A 22,356-nucleotide genomic window follows, 5' to 3' on the forward strand; every position below is an offset into this window, starting at 1 on the left:
CTCCAAACAGTTCCCCTTATTTCACACATCAGAAGGTTCTGTTTTTCTCCAGGGAGTTTCTGATCACTTCCACTAGTGTTATCCAATACTCTCTCACTCTACTCTTTCCTGTTTCTGTATATACAAGACACTCCAGCACTTAAATAAAGAACACAATCCAAAGTCACTACTGGAGACACGCAAGCACAGACACAAATCACTGCCAGCCCCTGGATTTCCTGGTAGCAAAACCATAACACTCACGTGTCCCCAGAGTTTCTTTGGTGTACAGCTTTTAACCCAACCCAGCCTATCCCAAAATTTTTCACATAGTTCATATTCCTAGCACACAGTATTACACAAATCCTTCCAGCACATGGGAAGCCGAGAAGGAAAAGGCAAAAGAACCCCAGATCCATTGCTGTGGGAAGGAGAGTGATGGGAGCTCCTGAATGGGTGTGTGCTGGTGCAAACCAGCCTCCTGCATTTCAGGGAGCCACTTCTGCCCCTTTCAAGCCACTAAGGTTAAGGTTTAGCGGCACTGACCCAAAACAAACAAACAAATAAACCGAAACCAACAGAAAAAGGAACAAAACCATTGTTTTCACAAGTGTACAGCGACTGCTGGTCCTTCCAGCTGCCAGGCTCGGAGAGTTTGGAGGAGACAAGGCTCTGTGATGGCCAAATGCTTGCTGATAGGTACAAGCTTGCTTAACGGGGCACACCCTGCCCCGCTCCGGCTCAGCTACAGCCGCTGCTGTGCCATCAGCGCCTTCCTCCGGGGAAAACCCCCCGCCAGCTTCTCAGCACCGCGGGAACCGCGGGCACAAAGCCAGGCTCGGGGATTGCAGGAGCGGAAAGGACCCGCTGCCTATGCGGGGTCAGGCAGGTGTCTGGAAACAAAGCCCAGGGCAAACCCCTCCTGCAGCCCTCCCGGCGCCCCCCATGACCCCTCTGTGCCCACGCTCCAGGGGCGTTCCTGCCCCGCCCCGGGGCGGCCCCGGCCGGGCTCGGGCAGAGCGGGCGGGGGCGGAGCCGGTGCGGCCACGGGACTGCGCCGCGCCCTTCCCGGGAAGGGCTGGTCCGCGCGTGATCCACATTGCCGGGAAAAGGCTGATCTACATAGCCAGGGAAAGGCTGATCCACACTTGATCCACATTGCCGGGAAAAGGCTGATCTACACAGCCAGGGAAAGGCTGATCCACACTTGATCCACATTGCCGGGAAAAGGCTGATCCACACAGTAAGGAAGAGGCTGATCCACACCTGACCCACACCGCCAGGGGAAGGCTGATCCGCACAGTCAGAGAAGAGTTGATCTACACCTGATTCACACAGCCAGGAAGAGGCTGATCCACACCTGATCCTCACTGCCAGGAGAGGCTGTCCCACGTCTGATCTACACAGCGCAGGGAAAAGGCTGTCCCAGCTCCTGACCCACACAGCCAGGAAGAGGCTGATCCACACCCGATCCACACTTCCAGGGAAAGGCTGATCTACACAGTAAGGAAGAGGCTGATCCACACCTGATCCACACAGCCAGAGAAGGGCTGGTCTACACCTGATCCGCACAGCCCGGGAGAGGCTGTCCCACAGCTGATCTACATAGCCCAGGGAAAGGCTGTCCCAGGACTCGATCCACACAGCCAGGAAGAGGCTGATCCACATCTGACCCACACGGCCAGGGAAAGGCTGTCCCACACCTGTTCCGCACAGCCGAGGAAAGGCTGTCCCAGCTCCTCATCCACACAGCCAGGAAGAGGCTGATCCTCACCTGATTCGCACAGCCAGGGGAAGGCTGTCCAAAACTTCATCAGCACAGCCAGGGAAAGGCTGTCCCACACCCGATCCGCACAGCCAGGGAAAGGCTGTCCCGCCGGGACAGGTAGGGCAGCGCTGGCTGCTCCTTCTCTCCCGGGCGCTCCCCGGGACCCGGTCCCGCTCTTTCCCAGGGGGAAGGCTGTCCCCAGTGCCTGTGGCACGTCCCCCCTCCCCCAGGGTGGCGATGCTGTTTTTACCCGTGTACAGTTAAACTCCGGGCAGAGTTACGGGTTTATTTCGTCCCTCTGACAAAACGGGCTTTGTACCTGTTCCCGTCGGGGGGATTTTGTTACCTCCTACAAAAGGCAGCACTGCCGGTGTCGGAGCCCACCTTGCGGGGCCCTTCCCCGGGGGCCGCTGGAGGGGAGAGCAGGAGGCGGCCCGAGCGGTGACGTGAGCGGCGTTACACAACCAGGGCTCCGCGAGAGACAGGCAGGACCTGTTCGGGTCGGTGCCTCTCGCAGGAGCCGCCAGCCTCCAGTGCGTGTAGGGGCTTGCGCTGGATGATTTCAGATCAGGATTCGCTCAGGGCTCACTCAGCGCTGACACTTCAGAGGATTGCGATGTCGCTGCTGCTTAACTCACGTTAGTTTCTGTCTGGCAGATCCCGGCCATGCTCGCCGCGTTGGTGGTGCTGTGTCAGCTGCGTGTGGCGGTGCTCGCCTTTCCTCACTGCCTTGGCAGATCAAAGGACTCGGAGAAACCGGAATGGAAAAGTGGTAACTCAGTTTTAACGTGACTTTGTGCTTTCCAAAATTGTTTCTAAGTTGGCTTTGCTGGCTTCTTTAATTGTTTGGTTATTGTTGTTTTGGTAGTTGTTGTTTTGGTTTTTTATGGTTTAGTTGGTTTTGGGGTTTTTTTGTTGTTGTTGTTTTTTTGGTTTTTTTACTTTATGACAAAATTATGCTGCTTTATGCCTGATTTCAGATTATTTTAATACCTCTTGCTGAAATGAGCGATAATTGACTTTGGTGTTCATATCAAGTATTTATCAGACCTTGTCGTAAGTGCAGATTGGGACAATTGAAGTTTTTCCAGCCCGCTGGCATTACTGTGGTTGATACAACCAGAATCCTTTAGGTAACATCAAAATTCGAAAAGTTTGAAGCCTGTGTTAAGACAGCATTGTTTTGGTACTCTCTCAGCACATCACAGTTGTATTTGCATATCTGAAACTGCTTTATGTTTGAAAGGGTTGATTTGGTTGTTTTTTGAAATTGCTATTTGCTCTCAATGCCAGGCCCCCTTAGAACACCTGGAAAGAGAAGCATAGTGCTGCTTTTGCAGTTCTTCCCTGTGGAGGGAGGGAGACAAGTAAAAAACAAATAAATTCCCCTCAGAGACTCAAGCACTACAAAGCAAAGGCTGGTTAGCATTTTAAGGGCTTAAAAAATAAATTTCTGCCTTAGCTGTCCAGTCTTCTCAGTGGACAAGGAGTGCTAAAACCTTAAGACAGATTTTAAAAAGTCATCACATGGAGCAGGAGGCTCCCTCAGGGCAGTATGAGGAGCAGAAACCATGGCTAGCAGAAAAGTGCTTGTGACAGATGATTTGTTAAAATCCATCTTACTCTGGGCATAAAACATCAGGCTGCCCCTTCCCTGTGAGCTCCTGTGAGCTCTCCCTCCTCACAATAGGCCCAGACCACTCCTCCTTTAAAGACAGAGTTGGAAAGAGAAGTATCCAATTAATATCAATAATATTAATATTATAATATCCAATAATAGTAATACCAATAAAATATTGAATTTTTATGTTTATATATATATATATATACACATATATAAAATCCAATAATTTAGCAAGAACAGTTGCCAAAGGTATGGGATACCTGCATTGAGAGGTCGCCCTTCAGCATTTTCTGAGCATCTTTTACCTGCAGAGCTGCTTCACTGAGAGTATTGTGTGGTTGCATTTTTAATTAAATAATGAAATGCTGGGCACCCTAAAACTGCCTGGATCATTTTGTCAAAACAAGGACTACAGAACTGCATTCAGGTCCCTCACATTTGGTGCTCAATTCAAATCCATCTGTTTCATTTTTCAAACACTGTTTTAATCACCAGGTAGCAAGTAAGTTGGAGATGGAGATATGTGACAAAGTGAAAAAAGTGCAGATAAATGGATAAAAATTCTTAAGAAGAAAAAGTGGGCCATGTATCCCTGGGAATTGAGGGTTCTAGGCTCCAGGCAGTTTGATTATGCATTCCATTTTAAACAAAATGCATCAGTTCTCTAAGATAATTCAAAGGACAGCTAATACTACTTGCATGGTAAAGAGTGAAACACTACTGAGCAAAACTGAAGATCTCTGCTTCAGAAGAACGAAGTTACTTTTGTAATTTGCACTGAACCAAGAATATTGATAATATTTTTTTTTCCCCATGTAATTATTTTCCCTTTCCACTTGTGGGTTTGAGGGAGTTTTGATTTTGGCTTTTGTTTTTGTTTGTTTGCGGGTTTTGTTTTTGTTTTGTTTTTGTTAAGTCTTTTTCTCTGCTTACTCTTTAGGTATAGTATAAATATTTTAAGCTTAGATTTCCTCACAATTGCTTTAGAATAACAAAACCAAATGCACGTGCATATGTGTAGCTCCTTCAGTACACAGTGTAACAGTGTGCAGATGATATAAATATATGCTGTCATATTCCTTAAATATTCTACCATATTAAAGACATAAACAGCCAATATGTAAGTTATGCTGCACTTTTCCCAGTTTTCAGAGAGCAGAGTGTTATGAGAGAGCACTGCAAGATCTAACAGTGACTCTTAGAGTGAAAATTCCAGAGCGATGTGATAATCTTTTCAAACAGGCTAACAAGAGCACAAAGCTAATTTGTAGCTGAATAACTTTATCCTGAATCTCATCTCCTTTTTCAGCCATCCAGCTTGGTGTGTAACAATGCTGTTTCTGCATTACACTTGCAAAAATAATCCTCTAGTCATTTTGCTCAACCAAATAGCCTGAATTTCGTGGACATAGATTAGGCTTTCACTAGAAATTTGGTTTTGCCCTTTTTTTTCCTTTTTTTTTTAAATAAGAAACTGTAGCAAGAGCAGGCTAAAACTTGACTATGGAAAATGCCTAGTGAGGAAATACATTCCTGTATTCCAAAGCCTTCTATAATTTCACTCCCTATTCTGGAATCTCACCTCACCACTTAATCCATGAGGCCTCATGGAACACAAAAGAAGAGAATCTCTTCTTTTCAGAAATCTTCAGAAATGCATGTTGTCAGTATAACTCATATCATGGCCAAATTTAAAACAAATAAACTTGGCAATAAGGCACCTTTACGTAAAGTTTGGTGCCACGATTGTGAAAGGAGAACAATTGTAGAATGACTAGGAGTCTGCTGATGTAATTTAAGAACTAAATTCTGTAACTAAAACCTGTGACTCACAGATACCAGAATATTGATAAATGTATATTTGGTTTTTTCCTTCCCCCACCCTTTTCTCCTTCCCCCACTAGGTCAGGGTGTTGCTTACTTTAATTTTGCTTTATGTGACGATTTCTTTGTTCTTAAGAGCTCCAGTAAAAACTGCTGCTCACATCCCACCAGGGGTCACACCAAAACTGGACCAACAGTTCCCATGACAATCAAATTCTCTTGGCCCGGATAAGGAATAGCTGAGATGGCTTTTGAGAAAGGCAAATACATTTATTTTACGTTACATAGTTAGAAAATATAGTAGTGAAGAAGAAATTTTAGGAGGAGACTTTGATCTTTCCCTTGTATGTAGCTGAGAGATGCTAGGGGAAGAAATTATCCCAACGTGCTCCTTTAAAATCTTTACCATTCTTTAAAAATAACAAATTCAGCCTTCCTAACTTGTTTTAAATCAACTTTTTTTTGTTTTCTTCATCAGTGTTCACATCTGCAAGGGAGGCCAATTTATTCATTGGACGACATCTTCTGAACAACAGATTTGATTTTGAAGCATTCACAGCTGATAACCTGGAAAGGGAATGCAATGAAGAACTGTGCAATTATGAAGAAGCAAGAGAAATTTTTGAAGACCCTGATAAAACGGTAGCAGTTCAAATTGAATTTAATTTAATGAGGGAGGTTATTGGCAAAATAACTGTATTTTTATACAGAAATTATTGCAACATAAATTATTGTACACAAATACTGTAACTCCTCTAACACATCACTGAGAGATGACTGCTTATTTTGTTCTAAAAGCAGATATCCCAATTACATGGGGTTCTTGCTTTAGGTACACAGTGAATGCACTTGAATATGTTGAATAATGTCTTAATATATGAATAATGCCTTAATACATCAGTGTTGTCTTAATATATGAATATTGTCTTAAAGACATTAGATGTTGCCTTTAATTCTGCCAACAAATAGAAATGAAGCTTCTGAAGTCCCGCTTGTGGTCATTCCTAGATTTTTCAGACTTCTGGATTTTTTAGTAACTTCTCAACATCCAGTTTAAATGTTTCACATTATTAATTATAAATGTATTAATTGACTGACTGCCTCCTTGTGTCGTGCTCAGAAGTGTTTTGTAAGAGGCCAATAATATATATAAATATATATATATAATATATATAGGCCATAAATATATAAAAATATATCTTGTTATATATTTTATATATGTTTATATATATTTAGAAACCTGGTTTCTAAATATATATGTACATACATACATATAAAAAGAAACAATGAGAAACCTTTCAGCTTAGTAAAGGAATGTGAGGATTGTCTGAAGACTGGTTGTTGCACAAGCAGCAAGAATCTTTTTGTGATTCTAGGCGTGCTCTGCACAAAGAATGAGGAATTCACCCCTGTTCTAAAGGTGGAAGTGTTAGATTGCCATTGCTAACAATTTCCTAAGAAAAAGGTCAAATTTGCTAAAATGAAATCTTGCTGGAGTCTTTTGCTTGGTAGCAAAAGTGAAAATTATAACTCAACATATTTAATGCCTGATGGTCATAAAATATTAAATTTCTTCTCTTAAATGGATCCTACTATTTTTCCTAGCTGATGTGAATTCAAATGTTGGAATTTTAAGAATTTAGCTTTGCCTCAAATACTGTTTTGTAGGGATTTGAAAAAAAAATAATTGTAAGCATTTTTTGGTGTCAGAATATACCCTAATTTCTATTGTAATCTGGCAGAAATATGAGGTAACACTACAGTTAAATGCACTTTTTTCTTTTACCAGCTGGGATCTGAGAAATTTTAATGCAAAGTTGTAGAAGAAAAATACCATGGGATGAGTAAATACAAATCCCTCAGCAGGAGTTATTTCTGTTTATGCCACTGCTAAATTCTGCCCAAGGTACCAAATTAAATATAACCTGTAACTTATTTATCTCATATAAATCTGATTAATCTGATTCTTTTTGGTTTTTATAGATGGTTTTTTGGAGAGACTATTCAATTAAAGGCCCTAACATAAAATTAGGTAAGTATTCTTTTTATTTTTTTATTATATTGCAATATTTTCTGGTTGTTATAATAGTACATTCTTAATAGATCATGCAATCAGCTAAGGAAATCAGAAATTATCTTTCTACTGAAGATTACTGTGAACTGTACAAATATATTTAATTTCCTGATGTGATAAAACTGATGCATCTTAAAGTGGGCTCCAGTATAGGTCTGTAGGTAATTTCCTTGACCATTCCTTTATTAGACAATTGGTAAACTTGGCAGTGATTCTGTGGCTGCTCCTGTGGTCTGGTTTGGTTTTGTCTCCTCCCTATTTCTTCAATAGTAATATATAACAGCCTGACTTAGGCTCAGAGTAGTCTGATGCCTGATAATTTTATTAGATTTAATAATTAATTAATTAATTAATTTTATTTAATTAAAAATGGTCAGTTGGATCTGATCAAGGTCACAAGTACATAAAGGAATATTTGGAAGTCTTTGGAAGACAGGCATCTCAACAGTTTCCTGTAGAGAAAAGGGGGCACCAACTCCCTTTTGTTTTAAGTTGACTGAATGATTCTCTTGGGTTGTGTTGCTCAGATTTAAAGCTTCTTACAGCAAGTCAGACATTTGTGGAAGGAGCAGCCTGACAGCAGTGCTAAAGTCGTATTTTACAGTGAACACTGCAGGCTGGGTGGATGGAAAGGACAGAATGAAAATCACCCATGTTTTCTCTCCAGGTGATGAGGCACTGCAGAAGATTAATGTCACAGGGCTGCTCATCAGCCTGGTTGCTGCTGGAGGGCTGTTGGTTATAATTGGACTGATTGTCTTCTACTGCTGCAAGAGCAGATGCAAATCAAGGCAGCCACCAGGGTAAGGAATTGCACTGCTTAAAAAACCCAAACACGCACAAAACAAACTCTTGCTTAAGAGTGGCGTTTAAAAATCACTGTGGGTTGGTCTAGCTATTGTGTTCTCAGAAAATGCAGTGGAAGTTCGAGTTCTTATTTGCGTAGAAGTAAAGTTAAGTGAGCACCAGCTGTAGTTAATAACACAAAAACATAAAACAATATTGCACTCCCAAACCTTTGGGTTTGCCTTTTTTTTAAATTGTGTGTGTGTGTTCTTCACTTCAAAATATTCTTACTAAGATGATGGAAAAATTGGCCTGCAGTGGGAAGTCTAACATGTTCTGTTGGTGCTTTCAAATAAGCTGTATGCTCTCATGGCATGTGCTCTGCCTCAGATGTGAAGTAGTTGTGGTAGTAGATGATGAAGCAGTGTGGAGGAAATGCTTTTTTACCAAGTCTCTACTCCTGAATGCTCCTTTGTCCTAATCTTGAAAGGAATATAAAAGGATTCTGTGCTTCCTCTTCCCTATAAATGTCACATCATTGAGCTGTTCTTACCCTGTGGTTTGGAGAAAGTATTCTGGTCTTTGTGATCACTGAAAGCATGGTTTTTCTCTTGTGTGGTTTTTTTGGGTTGTTTGGGGTTTTGTTTATTTTGTGTTAAAGACTTAATTGTGGCATTCACATTCCCTGAAAAATCCCTTCATCAAGGATTTCTCTCCTGGGAAGTTGAGAAGCCTCAGAGAAAAAGGAAAACAAGAATTATCTCATTTGCTTCCCCTGTGTTGTGCTCACATGTGGAATGTGTTTGGAGATTGTTTACTCACAGGTGATTGTTCCATTGGATTCTGCTGTGAGTTGTTTTCACTCTTTGGCCAATCAGGGCCGAGCTGTGTTGGGGCTCTGGAGAGAGTTGCGAGTTTTCATTATTTATATTAGCTTTTTATTATGCTAGCTTATATATTATATAGCTTATATTTATTATGTATTAGCTTTTTAGCATTCTGTAAGTATCCTTTCGGTATTCTCTAGCATAGTTTAGCATAGCATTCTCTAATATAACATAGTATCATAAAATAATAGATTAGCCTTCTGAGAACATGGAGCCACGTTCATCATTCTTCCCTTCATTGGGCCATCCCACAAACACAATACTTCATCTTCTTGCTTCCCTTTAAAGCAGAACTTTCCACTCACCTGCTGTTGCCTTTGTTTAGGTACATGGGGTATGTGAGGAGCAGAAGAAGGAATTCAGCCAACATCTTCAGGAGGCACGAGGAGTTCTCCTTGAGCCCCCTTCCCGGGGACCCGGAGCTGCCCACCTACGAGCAGGCAGTGGTCTCTGATGGCCAGCACGCCGTGCCCCCACCCCCTTACCCAGGGCCCCCCAGGCACCCCCGGCTCTTCAGAAAGTCCATGTCCCTCCCTGGCCCCTAGGCAGCACCTGCTGCTGGGCTCGGGGCGGGATGCTGGAACGTAACATGCTTTTGAAAAAAGTGCGCGCTTTCCTTGCATATTGCAAGATGATTTACAGAAATGTGAAAGATCTTCTGGACGACGAGGGAGGAGCGAAGTTCCCGTTTGGGAAAAGAGGGCACCTGGCACAAAGGCTGCAGGACTGTTCATTGCACAAAGGCACTGGGCCAAGAGGAGAGAATGCAGAAAGAGCAAGTCTTGCACTGCTGCCCTCTTCCTTATGAGCCTTCCCATCAAACTATTGATGTTTCATTAATAGTTTCATCTTCTTTTTCTTCAGAAAGAACAGTATTTTAATTGCTCATATTGACACTAGCTATTTTTTGTGACTTAATATTTTAAACCACCATAGGAAGTCTACTTTGTTGTTTGACATATTCACTTCTTTGCTAGGTGAATTTTTTATTCATTCTTGTAATGGACTTGAGTGCAAAAATTATTTCATGGCTTGATCTGTCAAAAAATATATATACATATATATAAATAAATATATATAAATATATATGTTAATATATATATAAATATATATATTTATAGTACGGCTAGTGGGTTACACTGGTTTGGTTTAGACATTGCTGGTCACACAACTTAATTGGTTGTATTTTTATGATGATAATTTTGCATCAAAATGAAGCATTCATTATGTGGCACACTGCCAATTCAGGCAAAGCACAATTGCATCAAATTGTTTTGATGTTGAACAGGTCAAAGAGAAGAAATAGAATACTGTGGGCCAGTGCATGTTGAGCAAAAAGCCAGAGATTTGTCCCTTTTTAAAAAGATACTCAGGTTTCACAGCTAATGTTTCTTTCATGGTTTAAAGACTGAAATGTAGAGAGAAACACTTAACTTTCAAACCAAAGCCCAACCTACCCCCTAGAAGCACTTTAATAAATGTGTCTTCCACTAAAGGGATGACAAAATGATTCCTTTAAGTAGAATGAAATATCATATCAGCTCAAAAATCAAGAGTCAAGAACTCCTGGGAGTTATTGGTTCTCTGTGTCAAGACACTTTCTGTATCTACAGCTGTAGCCACCGTGAATTTTACATCTTCTTTTTCCCTTCCTCATTGAGTCAATGCTGACAACAGCAAATTCTATTTCAATTTGGTGCCTACAATCCACTTTATAAGTTAAAGGATTAAGGGTTGAAATGAATATGAAATATTTCACTGAATCTTATTGTTTTTAACATACTGGAAGCTACGGTGTTGTTGAGCGCGATGCAGAAAATTGAGATTTTCAATCTGTAAATGTCTTTGTAATAATTGAAACACTTCAAGTCTTGGAATGTAAAGGGGGCACACTGAAGTGCTGCACAATGAAGTCTTGCCCTTTGAAAAACAAATACAAGGCAGTTGGTAGCAGTGCCATTGCTGTTCCTGTTCACAAAGCTTCACCATCCAATTTGGCTTTTGGTGAGTCACAAATCTCTCTCCACCTCCTTTTTTTTTGTTGAGAGATGGGGGAATCCCCATGTTGGGATGTTTCAATTCACTTCTGCCCTACTTGTGAAAGCATTTGGAAGTTCTTGAAGTTCTGTAAGACTGAAATAAATGAATTGTGTGAGGTCACTGTTGATTATCAAAATACAAGGTTATGACAAGCTATGCAATCATAAGCTTGCAAAAACATTCTCCCATATTTCCCTTTCATTTAGCTAACAATTTTTCAATTTTTTTAATGTGCATTTTGAGCTCTAGGGCACACTTTTACCTAATTTTTTCCTGGGACTCAAAAATTACAAACTTATGGAACTGACAGGAGCACTGCAAAGGAAAGGGATTTCACAGGGCTTGTGACCATTCAGAGATTCTGTAATGTTGCTACAGACATCTGGCAAAGGCAAATTTTAAACACACTACAGAAATCGTACAGAATCCCATTCAATCACTGGAAATTTGATTTTTCTACTGTTCCTACAAATTATTTGCAGCTGATTCCATCAAATGCAAGAAAAATCTCATCCTTCATAATTAATAAAAAAAACTTAAGAGGGTGTAACTGTTAAACATCAATGGTGTAGTGCTCTGGGCAGTAAAGTGCCCTTTCAGTAGAGGAAAACATTCAAATTTACTCAAGGAGTCTGCACCTTAGACCCTGAGAATGTGCAGGACTGACATTCAAACACTGGTTGCACACGGCATGATAATTTGGGAGACACATCCTGCCTTTTGCAAAGAAGGAACAAAGTTTGAAATTGAGTTGAATACAGTGTAAACTTACCTGTCCTTGTAGAGGGACAGAATTCCTTTGAATGCCACTTGTCTGGGTTGAGTTTGTTTTCCTTCTTTCATGCACTGACTCCTGGCCCCCCCTTACCTTGTATCTGGTTTCTCTTTAGAAATCATAATTCAGCAGGGTTAACAGAGGCAAAATCAAGAGACAGACTATAGGGAGTTATGAATTTAGATTAAAATTCAAATTCATTTATTTTGCCACGCTTGCAAATTTTACATGTAGCTTCTTTTGAAAATGGAGTTGCTATTAGAATACATAAAGCAGCAAATGACCCTGAGAGAGACCAGGCTTAGATTGGATATTGGGAAAAATTCCTTTGCTGTGAGGGTGGTGCTGCACAGGCTGCCCTGTGAAGAAGCTGTGGCTGCCCCTGGATCCCTGGAAAAGCTCCAGGCCAGGTGGGATGGGGCTTGGAGCAACCTGGTCCTGTGGAAGGTGTCCCTGCCCATGGCAGGCTGTCTGGAACTGGATGATCTTTAAGGTCTTTTCCAATCCAAAGCATTTTGTGATTAAGGAGGAAGAGGAGGAGGAAGATTTTTGAGGAGCAAAGCAGCAGCAAGTTAACTTGTATAGAGATTTAAACTGTCAGTGTTTTGATTTTGGTGTTTCTTTGCAGGACCTTTAGGAAAGACAGTGGATTTTAAGTGATTTAACAGAGATCTACTATGACAGTTGGAAACAGAACTGTCTAAAGAAAACACTGGTAAACACAAATATTCTGTTTTAAACGTGTCACTCTAAGTGCTGTTAGCCATTGCCTTGAACAATTTTCCAGAATAACATTTTCAGCATCACAGAAGATTACAGCATGCAACCTTTTACAAAACAAGACAGTTCATTAATTAGGGCAAATTATAAGGGTCAGGAAAGTGATCTCTGGCTGTGTCAGTTGAAAAATAAATCACTGAACCTGTTTACTGCTGCAATAAGAAAGCCTGCTCTATGTTCTATCAATTATGCATTTATAGGGCAGGGGGTTGTTGGGATTTTTGTGAATTCATTGGAACAGCAAAACCAAAGTACCACGTGGAAGTGCATTTCCTCACCACAGCTGATGAAAATGTGAGCTCTGAAGCATTTGATCCTGGTCCTCTCAAGGTTTTTATTGGCTGCAGCTGAACTGGGATTGGAGCAAGAAAATGAGATAACTGATCACTTCAGGTAATAAAAAATATAATGCTCTGCCAAATTCTTTACCACAATGCTGTTGCCAAACCCAGTTCAGAGTATTCTATTGTTATAATGATGCCCACTTCTATTAACTGGAATGTTTCAGTCTGATCTGCCCTTAAAAGTTATATTTGAAATCTGAAAAGCATAGCAAAATTCCTTATCATTCCTCAGATTATCAGCTGTGAATAAGATTAATTTATTACCTGCAGCTTAGCAACACTATTTCTAGCTTTAAATAAACCATCAAAGTAATAAAAAAACCCAAAAACAAGCAACAAACCAAACTTTTCTATCCACAGTCTGTCCTGCCAACAGAAGTTTTACTGCTGCTATCCTTGCTTGTTCCACGTGGTATAGAGAACAGGAAGGAAATTCTGGGTTTAAAAGCCATTTTCAAACACTTCAAGCATGGCCTTTCCATACTGTAAACACCTTTCAATTAATTCCTGTCACTACAAATTTATCACTATCATTTCCACAACAAAGAATTTGTATGTGTTTTCCTCTCAAAAATCTTAAGCAGATCTTCTCAAATAGCCTGCTCTGTATTTAGCTATTTTTGACTATTTCCAGTAATTTCTGAACTGTATAAACAATTACTTAATCTTATGAACATGTTTCCTTCTACTTGTCTGTCAGAACAGTTTGAATGCACTTGTCACTGGCTATATTTAATTCTAACTTTGATTTCAAGTGCTGTCATATTTTGGGTGACGGGTAGCAATATTTTAAGCTCTGCTAGTCTCTATATTATTTTGTAAAACAATTTCCAGATAAATGTTTATATAAATTAAGCACGGCAAAAGAGAAAAAGCTAATTTAGTCTATGATTAAAAAATGAAAAAAAACCTCTGACAACCCTTTTGATTTCTTTTAAATTGAGTTGGTAACAACTCTTGTGAAAGCACCTAAAGGGGGCTTAGAGGAAAATGGAGACAAACTTATTAGCAGGGCCTGTTGTGACAAGCTAAGTGGTAATGGTTTTAAACTGAAAGGGATTTAGACTACATATAAGGAAGGGTTTTTTTACCATGAGGATGGTGAAACATTGGCACCAGTTGCCCAGAGAAATTTAGGATCCATCCCAGTTTATATGGGGCTCCATCCATGAAGATGTTCCTGCCCATGGCAGGGGGTTGGAATTACATTACCTTTGAAGTTCCCTTCCAACCCAAACCATTTTAGATGATTCTTAGATGATTCCTCATGCCATAGAGAACTTATTGCTACAGAAAAAGGGCTATGGTTTGTTTTCTTTAACACTGGCAGTTTCTGCTCTGGACAAAATCTTCCTGCTCCACTGCTCCAGTTTAGCTGAGCATCTGAGGTTCATGAACTGCAGGCACTGAAGAACTCTTCAAGACTTAACCAGGTGTTAACCCTTCCATCTTCCTTGACTTTTGTCAGGCCTTGGGTGAGCAGATTTAACACGATGGTATGACCAAAAAATACCCCTTTCCTAAGGGTAGTGAAGTAAGTGAGATCCCCCCAGTGAGGAGCAGAACAAAAGCAAGGCAGGAAGCAGGAGTTCCTCATGTGGTAATGGCAATTTCAATCTGAAGTGGAGGCACACATGATGCAGTGTGTGTGGAATTCCTCAGAGAGGCAGGAGGAGCAAATGCGGAGCACAGTGAATTTCATTAAATCAAGCCACTTTTGATTTACCCTCTGGAAAAAAATTCAGAGCTGTGATTTTTCTTCCAACCATACAAGAGGAGCTGAGACTACCCAAATCTCCTATATTTGAACATCCAATGAAGTTTTTAACCAGATAACTGAACTGATATTTGAAATACAGCTGATGGGATAGATGCTTCATTCTCATTAAGTGTCTTGGGACAACAATTCCATCTTTCACTCCATTTATATAAATTAATCATGCAAAAGAGAAAATACTAATTTAGCCTATGATTAAAAAATGAAAAAACCTCTGACAACCCTTTGGTTTTCTTTTAAACGGAGTAGGTAACACTTTCTTCCATGCTATAGTTGGTAACACTAGGTGCTTTTCCATGGAACCCAGACTACTGAAGCACTGAAGCAGTAAAGGCCATCAGATGCAGGCATGCATCCCATTCTGGGAGTTCCACACTCTAAAGGGAGCAGACAGACTTCAAAGCACCTGAAAAAATATTTCAATCTAGAAAGTGGTGCAGTTAAACATAAGTTTTGAAATTTTAATTTCTGAAGCAGTGCCTACTTCATTTAAGAAACAAGAAACACCTCTGATTGCTCAGTAGGGCTCAAGCTTGAATTTAATTTCTCTAAAGATCAGCAAGTATTGAATACATAAACATCCAACATTTCACATTAAACACCCACCATTGATATCATACAAAGGAAAATATGTTCTAGTAAGAGTTAAAATAAAACACTCTATTAAAAATATGAGTTTGTTCAAGATCAAAGGTTTTGTTTAGGTTTTTTTGGTTTTCCTGTGTGCGATGTCATTGCACATTTCTCCCACTTACCTTATACCCATTCTGGTCCTTATTGAATCCTTTCATAAATCACTCAGTGAAAACATAGACAGCTTTCTCAGGACTGGGTGATTTGAGGCAACACAAGTGCAGTGGTGGCACCTTGGAAGGAGTGGAAGCACATGGCCAGGAGGAGGATTGGGAAAAAGAAGGAAACAAGATCTTCTCATTGCTGCAATGAGCTTTGCACCAGCTCTCCATCATCTTTTGTCATATTAGAAGTCAAGCTTTCATAGATCAACTTTAGCTCAATAAAATGAATTCTGAAGATTTTGCTTCATTTGTTTGTACACATACTCAAGTTTTCAAATAAATGCACAGAGCAATGTAAGTGAAGAAATTCAAAGGAGAGCATTTGCTGTGAGGTTCCAAGACAGAGTGTGCTCTTTGAAAGGCAGCACTCTCTTCCCTATTCACACATATCTTAATGCCTAGCTTCATGTTTAAAGAGACCACATGCCAAATTAAATGCAGAATCTAATCTGTTAAAGCAACTGCAATTTTCTGCTTTGGTCAGAATCACAATTACAACAACAAACAACGCAGCCAGTGATTAATAACAAGCCTAACCAAAACTCATGTTATTACTGCCTATCTGATCTACTCACTCATTCCTGCTCATGCAGGATACCACAGGCTGGCAGCAGCCACAGCCTGCACAAAGGTGCTGCATCCAGCATGTGTAGCTGTCCAACAGTGCTCAACAGAAACATGTGCTGCAGAAATCTCATTTTGTGCACTTTTCACAATGTGTTGATACATCAGACCCAATTCAGCTTTGGCCTGAACTTCTTCAAACTTCATCTGATTAGATATATTCAAGTCACTTGATTGTTTAATGTTTGAAACATTAGTTTTTGAAAAAGAATGTCCTCAAGTCTCCAAAACACTGTTTCCAAACAATTGTGAAGATTCATTCTCTCAGCACGAGGGTATTCATTAAATTAATTTCTAAAGCTTTTGTTGACACATGGTTAGCCAGTGAAAGCTAAGCACTAAGGTGTTTGTGTATGTTAGAAAACTATTTATGATACTGTGATAGTTCTAAAATAAAATACTATTATGTGCTGAAATACAATCCTTTTTGTCCACTTGCAACAACCAAGCTGTAATCTCAGACTTGCACCATTAACTGCACGTTCTGCCCTTAACTCATTTCTTCCATCAATAACAGGTGAAGCTGCTGAGCCAGCATGTGCATCTGACTATTCTTCCATGATTCTCTTCAGTCCACCAAAAATTGCCCTAAAGCACAATAAGAATTTTGCTGCAAAGCCCAGTTTACAGGTTTAGCTGAAAGCCTCTTAAAGGAAGAGAAAAAATATTTTGGCATGGAAACGTAACGGAAGAGCCAGAACAAGCCCAAAACCAGGCATCGTCTGTTATGGAAAAGCAAAGTACAGGAGCAATGCTCTCTTTGAAAGGAGGCACTGGGGATAGAGAGACATTGGAAAAACAGCATAGAGCCAGGTTTGTTGTACCTGCAGTGAAAAGGAAGTCAAAAGCACAGGCACCTTGTGCTGCCAGCCTGGTGCTCTGACACTCATGACACCATTAAAGCTGTACCATACCACGTTGTTCTTCTGCAGAGCCAGGTATGGAGGGGCTTGACAGCTGGCCTGCAAGCAAAGCTGAGTTAATGGAAGAAATAACAATTGATGATTTTCCAGTGTATCCACAGCAAGGAAGAAGACAAGGCTGTCAGCATGGAAACAGATTAGAAAAGATACATGGAAATGTTTGTAAGCTAGACTACATGCATAAGTAGATGTTTATACATGTCTTATTAAACTTCTGTAGAACTTTTGCCAATTATATTGACGCTAATTGCTTTGCACCAATGAATATAGTAAGTTATTGTGATGTAGTTAATGACTTAAGATCATGTTTTGTTAAAAGTATCTAAGCTGAAGAACACAAATAAAAACTTTTTATCTTGGACCCTGATCACGTGTGTGTGATGTGTGACCTAATGGTGACAGCCAGTCTTGTACATCCCATCCTTCAGTGGTGCAGGTGACCCTCCTGAAGGACAGGCTGCCATCCAGAGGGACCTGGACAAGCTCAAGAGGTGGCCCATGGAAATCTCCTGTGCTTTAACAAGGCCAAGGCTGGTGCTGCACCTGGGCCAGGGCAGGCCCTGGTACCAGTCCAGGCTGGGGATGAGCAGATCCAGAGCAGCCCTGGCGAGAAGGACTTGGGGTGCAGGTGGGTGAGAGGCTGGACATGGGCCAGCAGTGCAGCTGGAGCCCAGAGAGCCAATGCCAGCCTGGGCTGCACCCAAAGCAGCCTGAGGGCAGCTGGGGAGGGGATCCTGCCCCTCTGCTCTGGGGAGATCCCACCTGGAGCTCTGCACCCAGCACAGCAAGGACAGGGAGCTGCTGCAGTGAGCCCACCAGGATTGGAGGGGATCCTGCCCCTCTGCTCTGCTCAGATCCCACCTGGAGCTCTGCATCCAGCACAGCAAGGACAGGGAGCTGCTGCAGTGAGCCCACCAGGATTGGCGGGGATCCTGCCCCTCTGCTCTGCTCAGATCCCACCTGGAGCTCTGCATCCAGCCCTGGGCTCCCAGCACAGCAAGGACAGGGAGCTGCTGCAGTAAGCCCAGAGCACAGCACCAGGATTAGAGGGATGGAGCACCTCTCATACCAGGACACGCTGAGGGAATTGGGGTTGCTCAGCCTGGAGAGGAGAAGGCTTTGGGGTCACCCAGCTGTGCCCTCCAGTGCCTGAAAGGAGCCTGCCAGAGCAGTGGAGAGGGACTTTTACAAGGGCATGCAGTGACGGAACAAGGGGGAGCTTTACAGTGAAAAAGAGCAGCTATTAGATTTAGGGGAAAATTCCTTGCTGTGTGAGTGGGGAGGCCCTGGCACAGGCTGCCCAGAGCAGCTGTGGCTGCCCCATCCCTGGAAGTGTTTAAAGCCAGGTTGGATGGAGCTCTGAGCAGCCTGGGATAGCAGAATGAGCCCCTGCCCATGGCAAGGGAGATGGAACTGGACCATCTTTGAGATTCCTTCCAACCCAGGCCATTCTATGATTCTATGTTATACAATATAAAAAACAATCACACTCAAACACTGGCTTACATTTTCTTCTGGTAACATATGTAATAATTCTAGCACACTGTGCAACAAAGAAGCTAATAAATAAATATAACAGTTACAAATAAATACATTGATGCCAATAATGAACTGGAGCATGATTTTTGGCCCTGGATCTGTGATTGCTATAGTGCTTTAATTATGATAAAATCACAGAAAAGTGCCAACTATTCCTTAGCTTGATCCTGCATCTCATTTGGTCTATGTTCACTCTAAACATGTAACCAGACCTCAAAAAGCAATATTGCCATTCAGCCTTGTGCGACAGTGAATGATTTAAAGAGAAGCAGGAAATTTTCCTTAAGGGGCAGTGTGTGTGAGCTCACACAGCTCTCCAACAGAGCTGGCTTGATTCTGGCTCAAGTGTCACACAGGCAGAGGAGCCCAGCACTGTCTGCAGAGTGCACTCCTGGACTCCAGAGATTCCCATGTGGAATATACCACCAGCCAAGACAACATCTCACCACGAGATGCAAAACTCCCCTGTCATCTCCTCCTGGCTGCTCACTACAGCTGAGCCAGCTGACTCAGCTCAGCAACATTACAGGAAAATCACCTCTGGCAGAAAAAGGTGAAGGTGAAAAAGGGAAGCCAGTGGAGTGAATTCATTACTCACCCTGTGGCCAGAGCCCATCACTAGAAGTGAGAGGGTAAAGAAGGGAAGCAGGGACAGCCAGGCTTTCTTCTTTGAGTTGTCAGCAAGCAGCTGAGGCAGCCCAGCCCTGCTGCCATGCCACATCTGGAGGCAGCAGCACATGGAGATCATTCCTCAGACCTTAAGCAGATGATTCCCATTAAAGTGTAACCTTAAGTACTTATATCTGTCTCCTAGCTATCAAATGATAATTTTGATTCCATAAAGGATTTATTTTTTCCAAGTGGAGACTCATTGTTTAGGGAAAGAAATGAGAAACAAAAAAAATCAGTAGTACTCCAAGCTGGTACACTGCACAGATTGTGTTACAGTGCTTCAACTTAAGATTTTGGTCTTACGTAGAGAGAAAAATTGTATTATGTTTCAGCAAGATATTTTTATTATATTAAATTCTTGACTTCAGAGAGAAGCACATAAAATATCACTACTGGCCACAGGCACTAAGTTATGCACTACAGTTCAGAAGGCATTTTAGCCCACTAAAGCTGAGTTCCTAAACAGTAAGTAACAGCTGCATTTGAAACAAAACCAGTCCTTATTAAGACAAGATTCCAAGTTTCAGAATCATTAACACACCTAACATGACTACTAAATGCAAATTTTAATATGTACACTTTAATCCTAACATTAAAAAAAAGTTTAATTAACATGATTTATCAATGAACACTTTCTATCCCTGAACAGATCCTTCAGAAAAGCTGCCTGTAAGATTCCTGAGTACCAGGATCCTGTGAAAGCACTTACTCTCAACATACTATTTTGTTGTCCTAGAGAAAAGTGTTACAAAATACCATTTGTTACAAAAAGATAAAATGCACAAGCTTGGAGGAAGATTTCCTAGACAGAGGACAGCAACGAGCAGCAGGGGTCAGTTTAATGAGAAAGCCGTGGAAGTCTCCCTGGCTGATCTCAGGACAAGATTGACCTCATACACAGGAAAAGCAAATCACTGGATAAACTGACTTTATCTGATGGTAGTGGACATCAGTGATTAAGCTTTTAGTCTCCTCCACCTTTATTAAAACCATGTAAAAGAAATTAAACTTAACAACAGCTGTCACAAATTCTGTTTCACTCAACTTCACTATCTGAATGCCAGCAAAAAGGATCTACTCCAGCAATGCTCAGGGAAGCACAGTGTCTGTGGTTCATTTAGTGGTATGAAGGCACTGTCTGTATTTCCCTGCCTGCAAATCTGGACGGGTTCTTGTTTGTGATTTCTCGTGTAACATGATTTTACAGCCATGTACCCACCCCCACATTCACTTTAGAGCAGTTCTGTAATGGAAATAAACAACATAATGGCACTCTTTACAGTTCATGTTGCCATTACTTGAAGAAAAAACCAAACAAGACACTAGCAGTTTTACAATTTATTAACACATCCTTCCAAATTTAGGACAAGAAACTCCACAGCAACATGTTCACTCTAGAAAACCAGACACTACAAGTAGATGGAAAAGGCATTTCCTATCAGTTCCATGTATCACCCTTCTCTCAGCCCCACTTGAGGGAAGCAATGTGCTCTAAGTGTAATAATATAATGGCGATTAGTGGAGATCCTGCAGGGAAATAAAAAACTGTGGGTCCTTCCCCACTGGAAACGGCACTTTCAGCAGCATCAGCAGCGCAAACGCTGCACTATTAGCATACAACTGGAGTCATTTGCTGCCATCAGGCCTCGTTCATATGTAAACCAGCAACCCTCCCGTTTCCCGGGGAGAGAAAGTCTCCCACCCCCCTCACGGCTCCTCCAGCTGCAAGCAACACAGGTGCTAACTTATGCAAACACGAGGAAAACTCACTCTGCTGGTTTCTGGCTTTGGGGAGCTGCTGCTTCTCCCTCCAGCCTCTGCCCTGGCCTCTGGGTGACTTCGCTCCTCTCCTCAGTGCTGATGACTTTCACACTTACCTTTCTTTCCCCCCCATCCATGGCTGCATTTCTTCCTGCTGTTGCTTCTTGAAATGAGGCATGAGAAAAGCAGAACCTCAGCTTTTCCTCCTAAAGTCTCATGCATTTCTTCTTTCTCATTTAATACAGATCACTCCGTCTTTTCATTCCAATGTTGAGGTTTTTTGCAGCTTTTTTTTTTAACATCTAATCTGATTGGCTGTAGCCAAATTTCTAAATGCATTTCACTACAGAATTCATTTCAGTCTGTGGTTCAGAATTGCCTGGAGTGCTACAAACTGAATCTTCAAAAGACTTACTCGCTCATTAGCATACACCTTCCTCTTCTGAGCAGTGCCTTCAGGTGCAGTCACCCTCTTTCCAAGAGCATGTTCCTCATCTTTACCTCTGAGGCACATTCCTCCTGCTCATCTCGGCCTGCCTATCTTCAATCTGCAGGGAAAGCAAGACACCGCAGTTCACTCATCATCCTGATGTCTCCTTCACTGCTACCCTGCTCAGTGCAGATGGTGCCCGTCTCTCTTATTCTTTGTTTTAACAACCATTCAGCAAAAGACACAGGAATTTACCATCTACAAACCAGGTGGCTTAGGCTGCTCTAAATAAAAGCAAACTGCTTTAGCCAGTCCTAGCTAAAGTAGGAAGTTTTACCATTTAAATTTAGACTAAATAAAAGTAAAGAACGAATAGATAGATATTCTCTCTTGCTAGCTGGCTTTTGGCATACACGAGAAAACTGGAAAGAGACTTTTCACAAGGGCATATGGTAATGGACAAGGGGCAATTGACAAGGGGTAACTGGCAAGGGGCAATTGACAAGGGGCAACTGACAAGGGGCAACTGACAAGGGGCAATTGACAAGGGGCAACGGCTTTAAACTGGAAGGATGTTTAGATGAGATATTAAGATGAGATTATTTACTGTGAGGAGGGTGAGACACTGGAAAACCCAGAGAAATTGTGGCTGCTCCAAACCTGGAAGTGTTCACGGCCAGGCTGGATGGGGCCTTGAGCAACCCGATCTAGTGGAAGGTGCCCGTGCCCATGCCAGGGGGGATCGGACTGGATGATCTTCCAGGTCCCTTCCAATCCAAAGCAGTCTGCGATGCCATCATACGATTCCATTCAGGCCTGCGGTGACTTCTCGATGGGGAATGCCCGGGTCTTTGGGAAGCTCTGACATACAGACACATAAAGAGGCGGTGGCTCGGCGCTCCCCGCCGCGGGGGGAGGCGGCCGGGCGCGGGGAGCGGCGTCAGCGCCCGGT

The 22,356-nt window shown here is 41.9% G+C and overlaps 2 protein-coding genes across 3 annotated transcripts in view; one reads left to right on the plus strand and one right to left on the minus strand.

Annotated features, from left to right (window-relative positions):
- Window positions 1–2,213, minus strand: part of CCDC73 (coiled-coil domain containing 73) — a 77,032-nt gene extending 74,819 nt beyond the window's left edge. The window contains exon 1 of the mRNA XM_026795856.2: window positions 2,094–2,213. The gene's annotated coding sequence lies outside the window, so the exon portion shown is untranslated. The remainder of the gene's footprint in view (window positions 1–2,093) is intronic.
- Window positions 1,036–14,376, plus strand: PRRG4 (proline rich and Gla domain 4). Of its 2 annotated transcripts, XM_005491075.4 has the most exons (6): window positions 1,036–1,864; window positions 2,405–2,519; window positions 5,674–5,837; window positions 7,179–7,227; window positions 7,937–8,072; window positions 9,268–14,376. In XM_005491075.4, the coding sequence occupies exons 2-6, from the start codon at window positions 2,414–2,416 to the stop codon at window positions 9,485–9,487; spliced, it is 675 nt and encodes a 224-aa protein (XP_005491132.3). In that variant the 5' UTR covers window positions 1,036–1,864; window positions 2,405–2,413; the 3' UTR covers window positions 9,488–14,376. The 2 variants fall into 2 exon arrangements, with proteins under 2 accessions (XP_005491132.3, XP_074399907.1); XM_074543806.1 differs by lacking the exon at window positions 1,036–1,864 and having other exon boundaries at window positions 2,183–2,516.
- Window positions 14,377–22,356: the final 7,980 nt, after the last annotated feature.

The sequence above is a fragment of the Zonotrichia albicollis genome, chromosome 6 (assembly GCF_047830755.1).
Source record: "Zonotrichia albicollis isolate bZonAlb1 chromosome 6, bZonAlb1.hap1, whole genome shotgun sequence".
NCBI classification, from domain to species: domain Eukaryota; kingdom Metazoa; phylum Chordata; class Aves; order Passeriformes; family Passerellidae; genus Zonotrichia; species Zonotrichia albicollis.

What these genes read in the sequence shown, in the direction of transcription:
- PRRG4 (XM_005491075.4), top strand. Translation starts at nt 2,414, where the DNA reads ATGCTCGCCGCGTTGGTGGTGCTGTGTCAGCTGCGTGTGGCGGTGCTC. An exon ending in TTGAAGACCCTGATAAAACG is followed by an intron (nt 5,838 to 7,178) that starts GTAGCAGTTCAA and finishes TGGTTTTTATAG; the next exon opens with ATGGTTTTTTGGAGAGACTA. An exon ending in AAATCAAGGCAGCCACCAGG is followed by an intron (nt 8,073 to 9,267) that starts GTAAGGAATTGC and finishes GCCTTTGTTTAG; the next exon opens with GTACATGGGGTATGTGAGGA.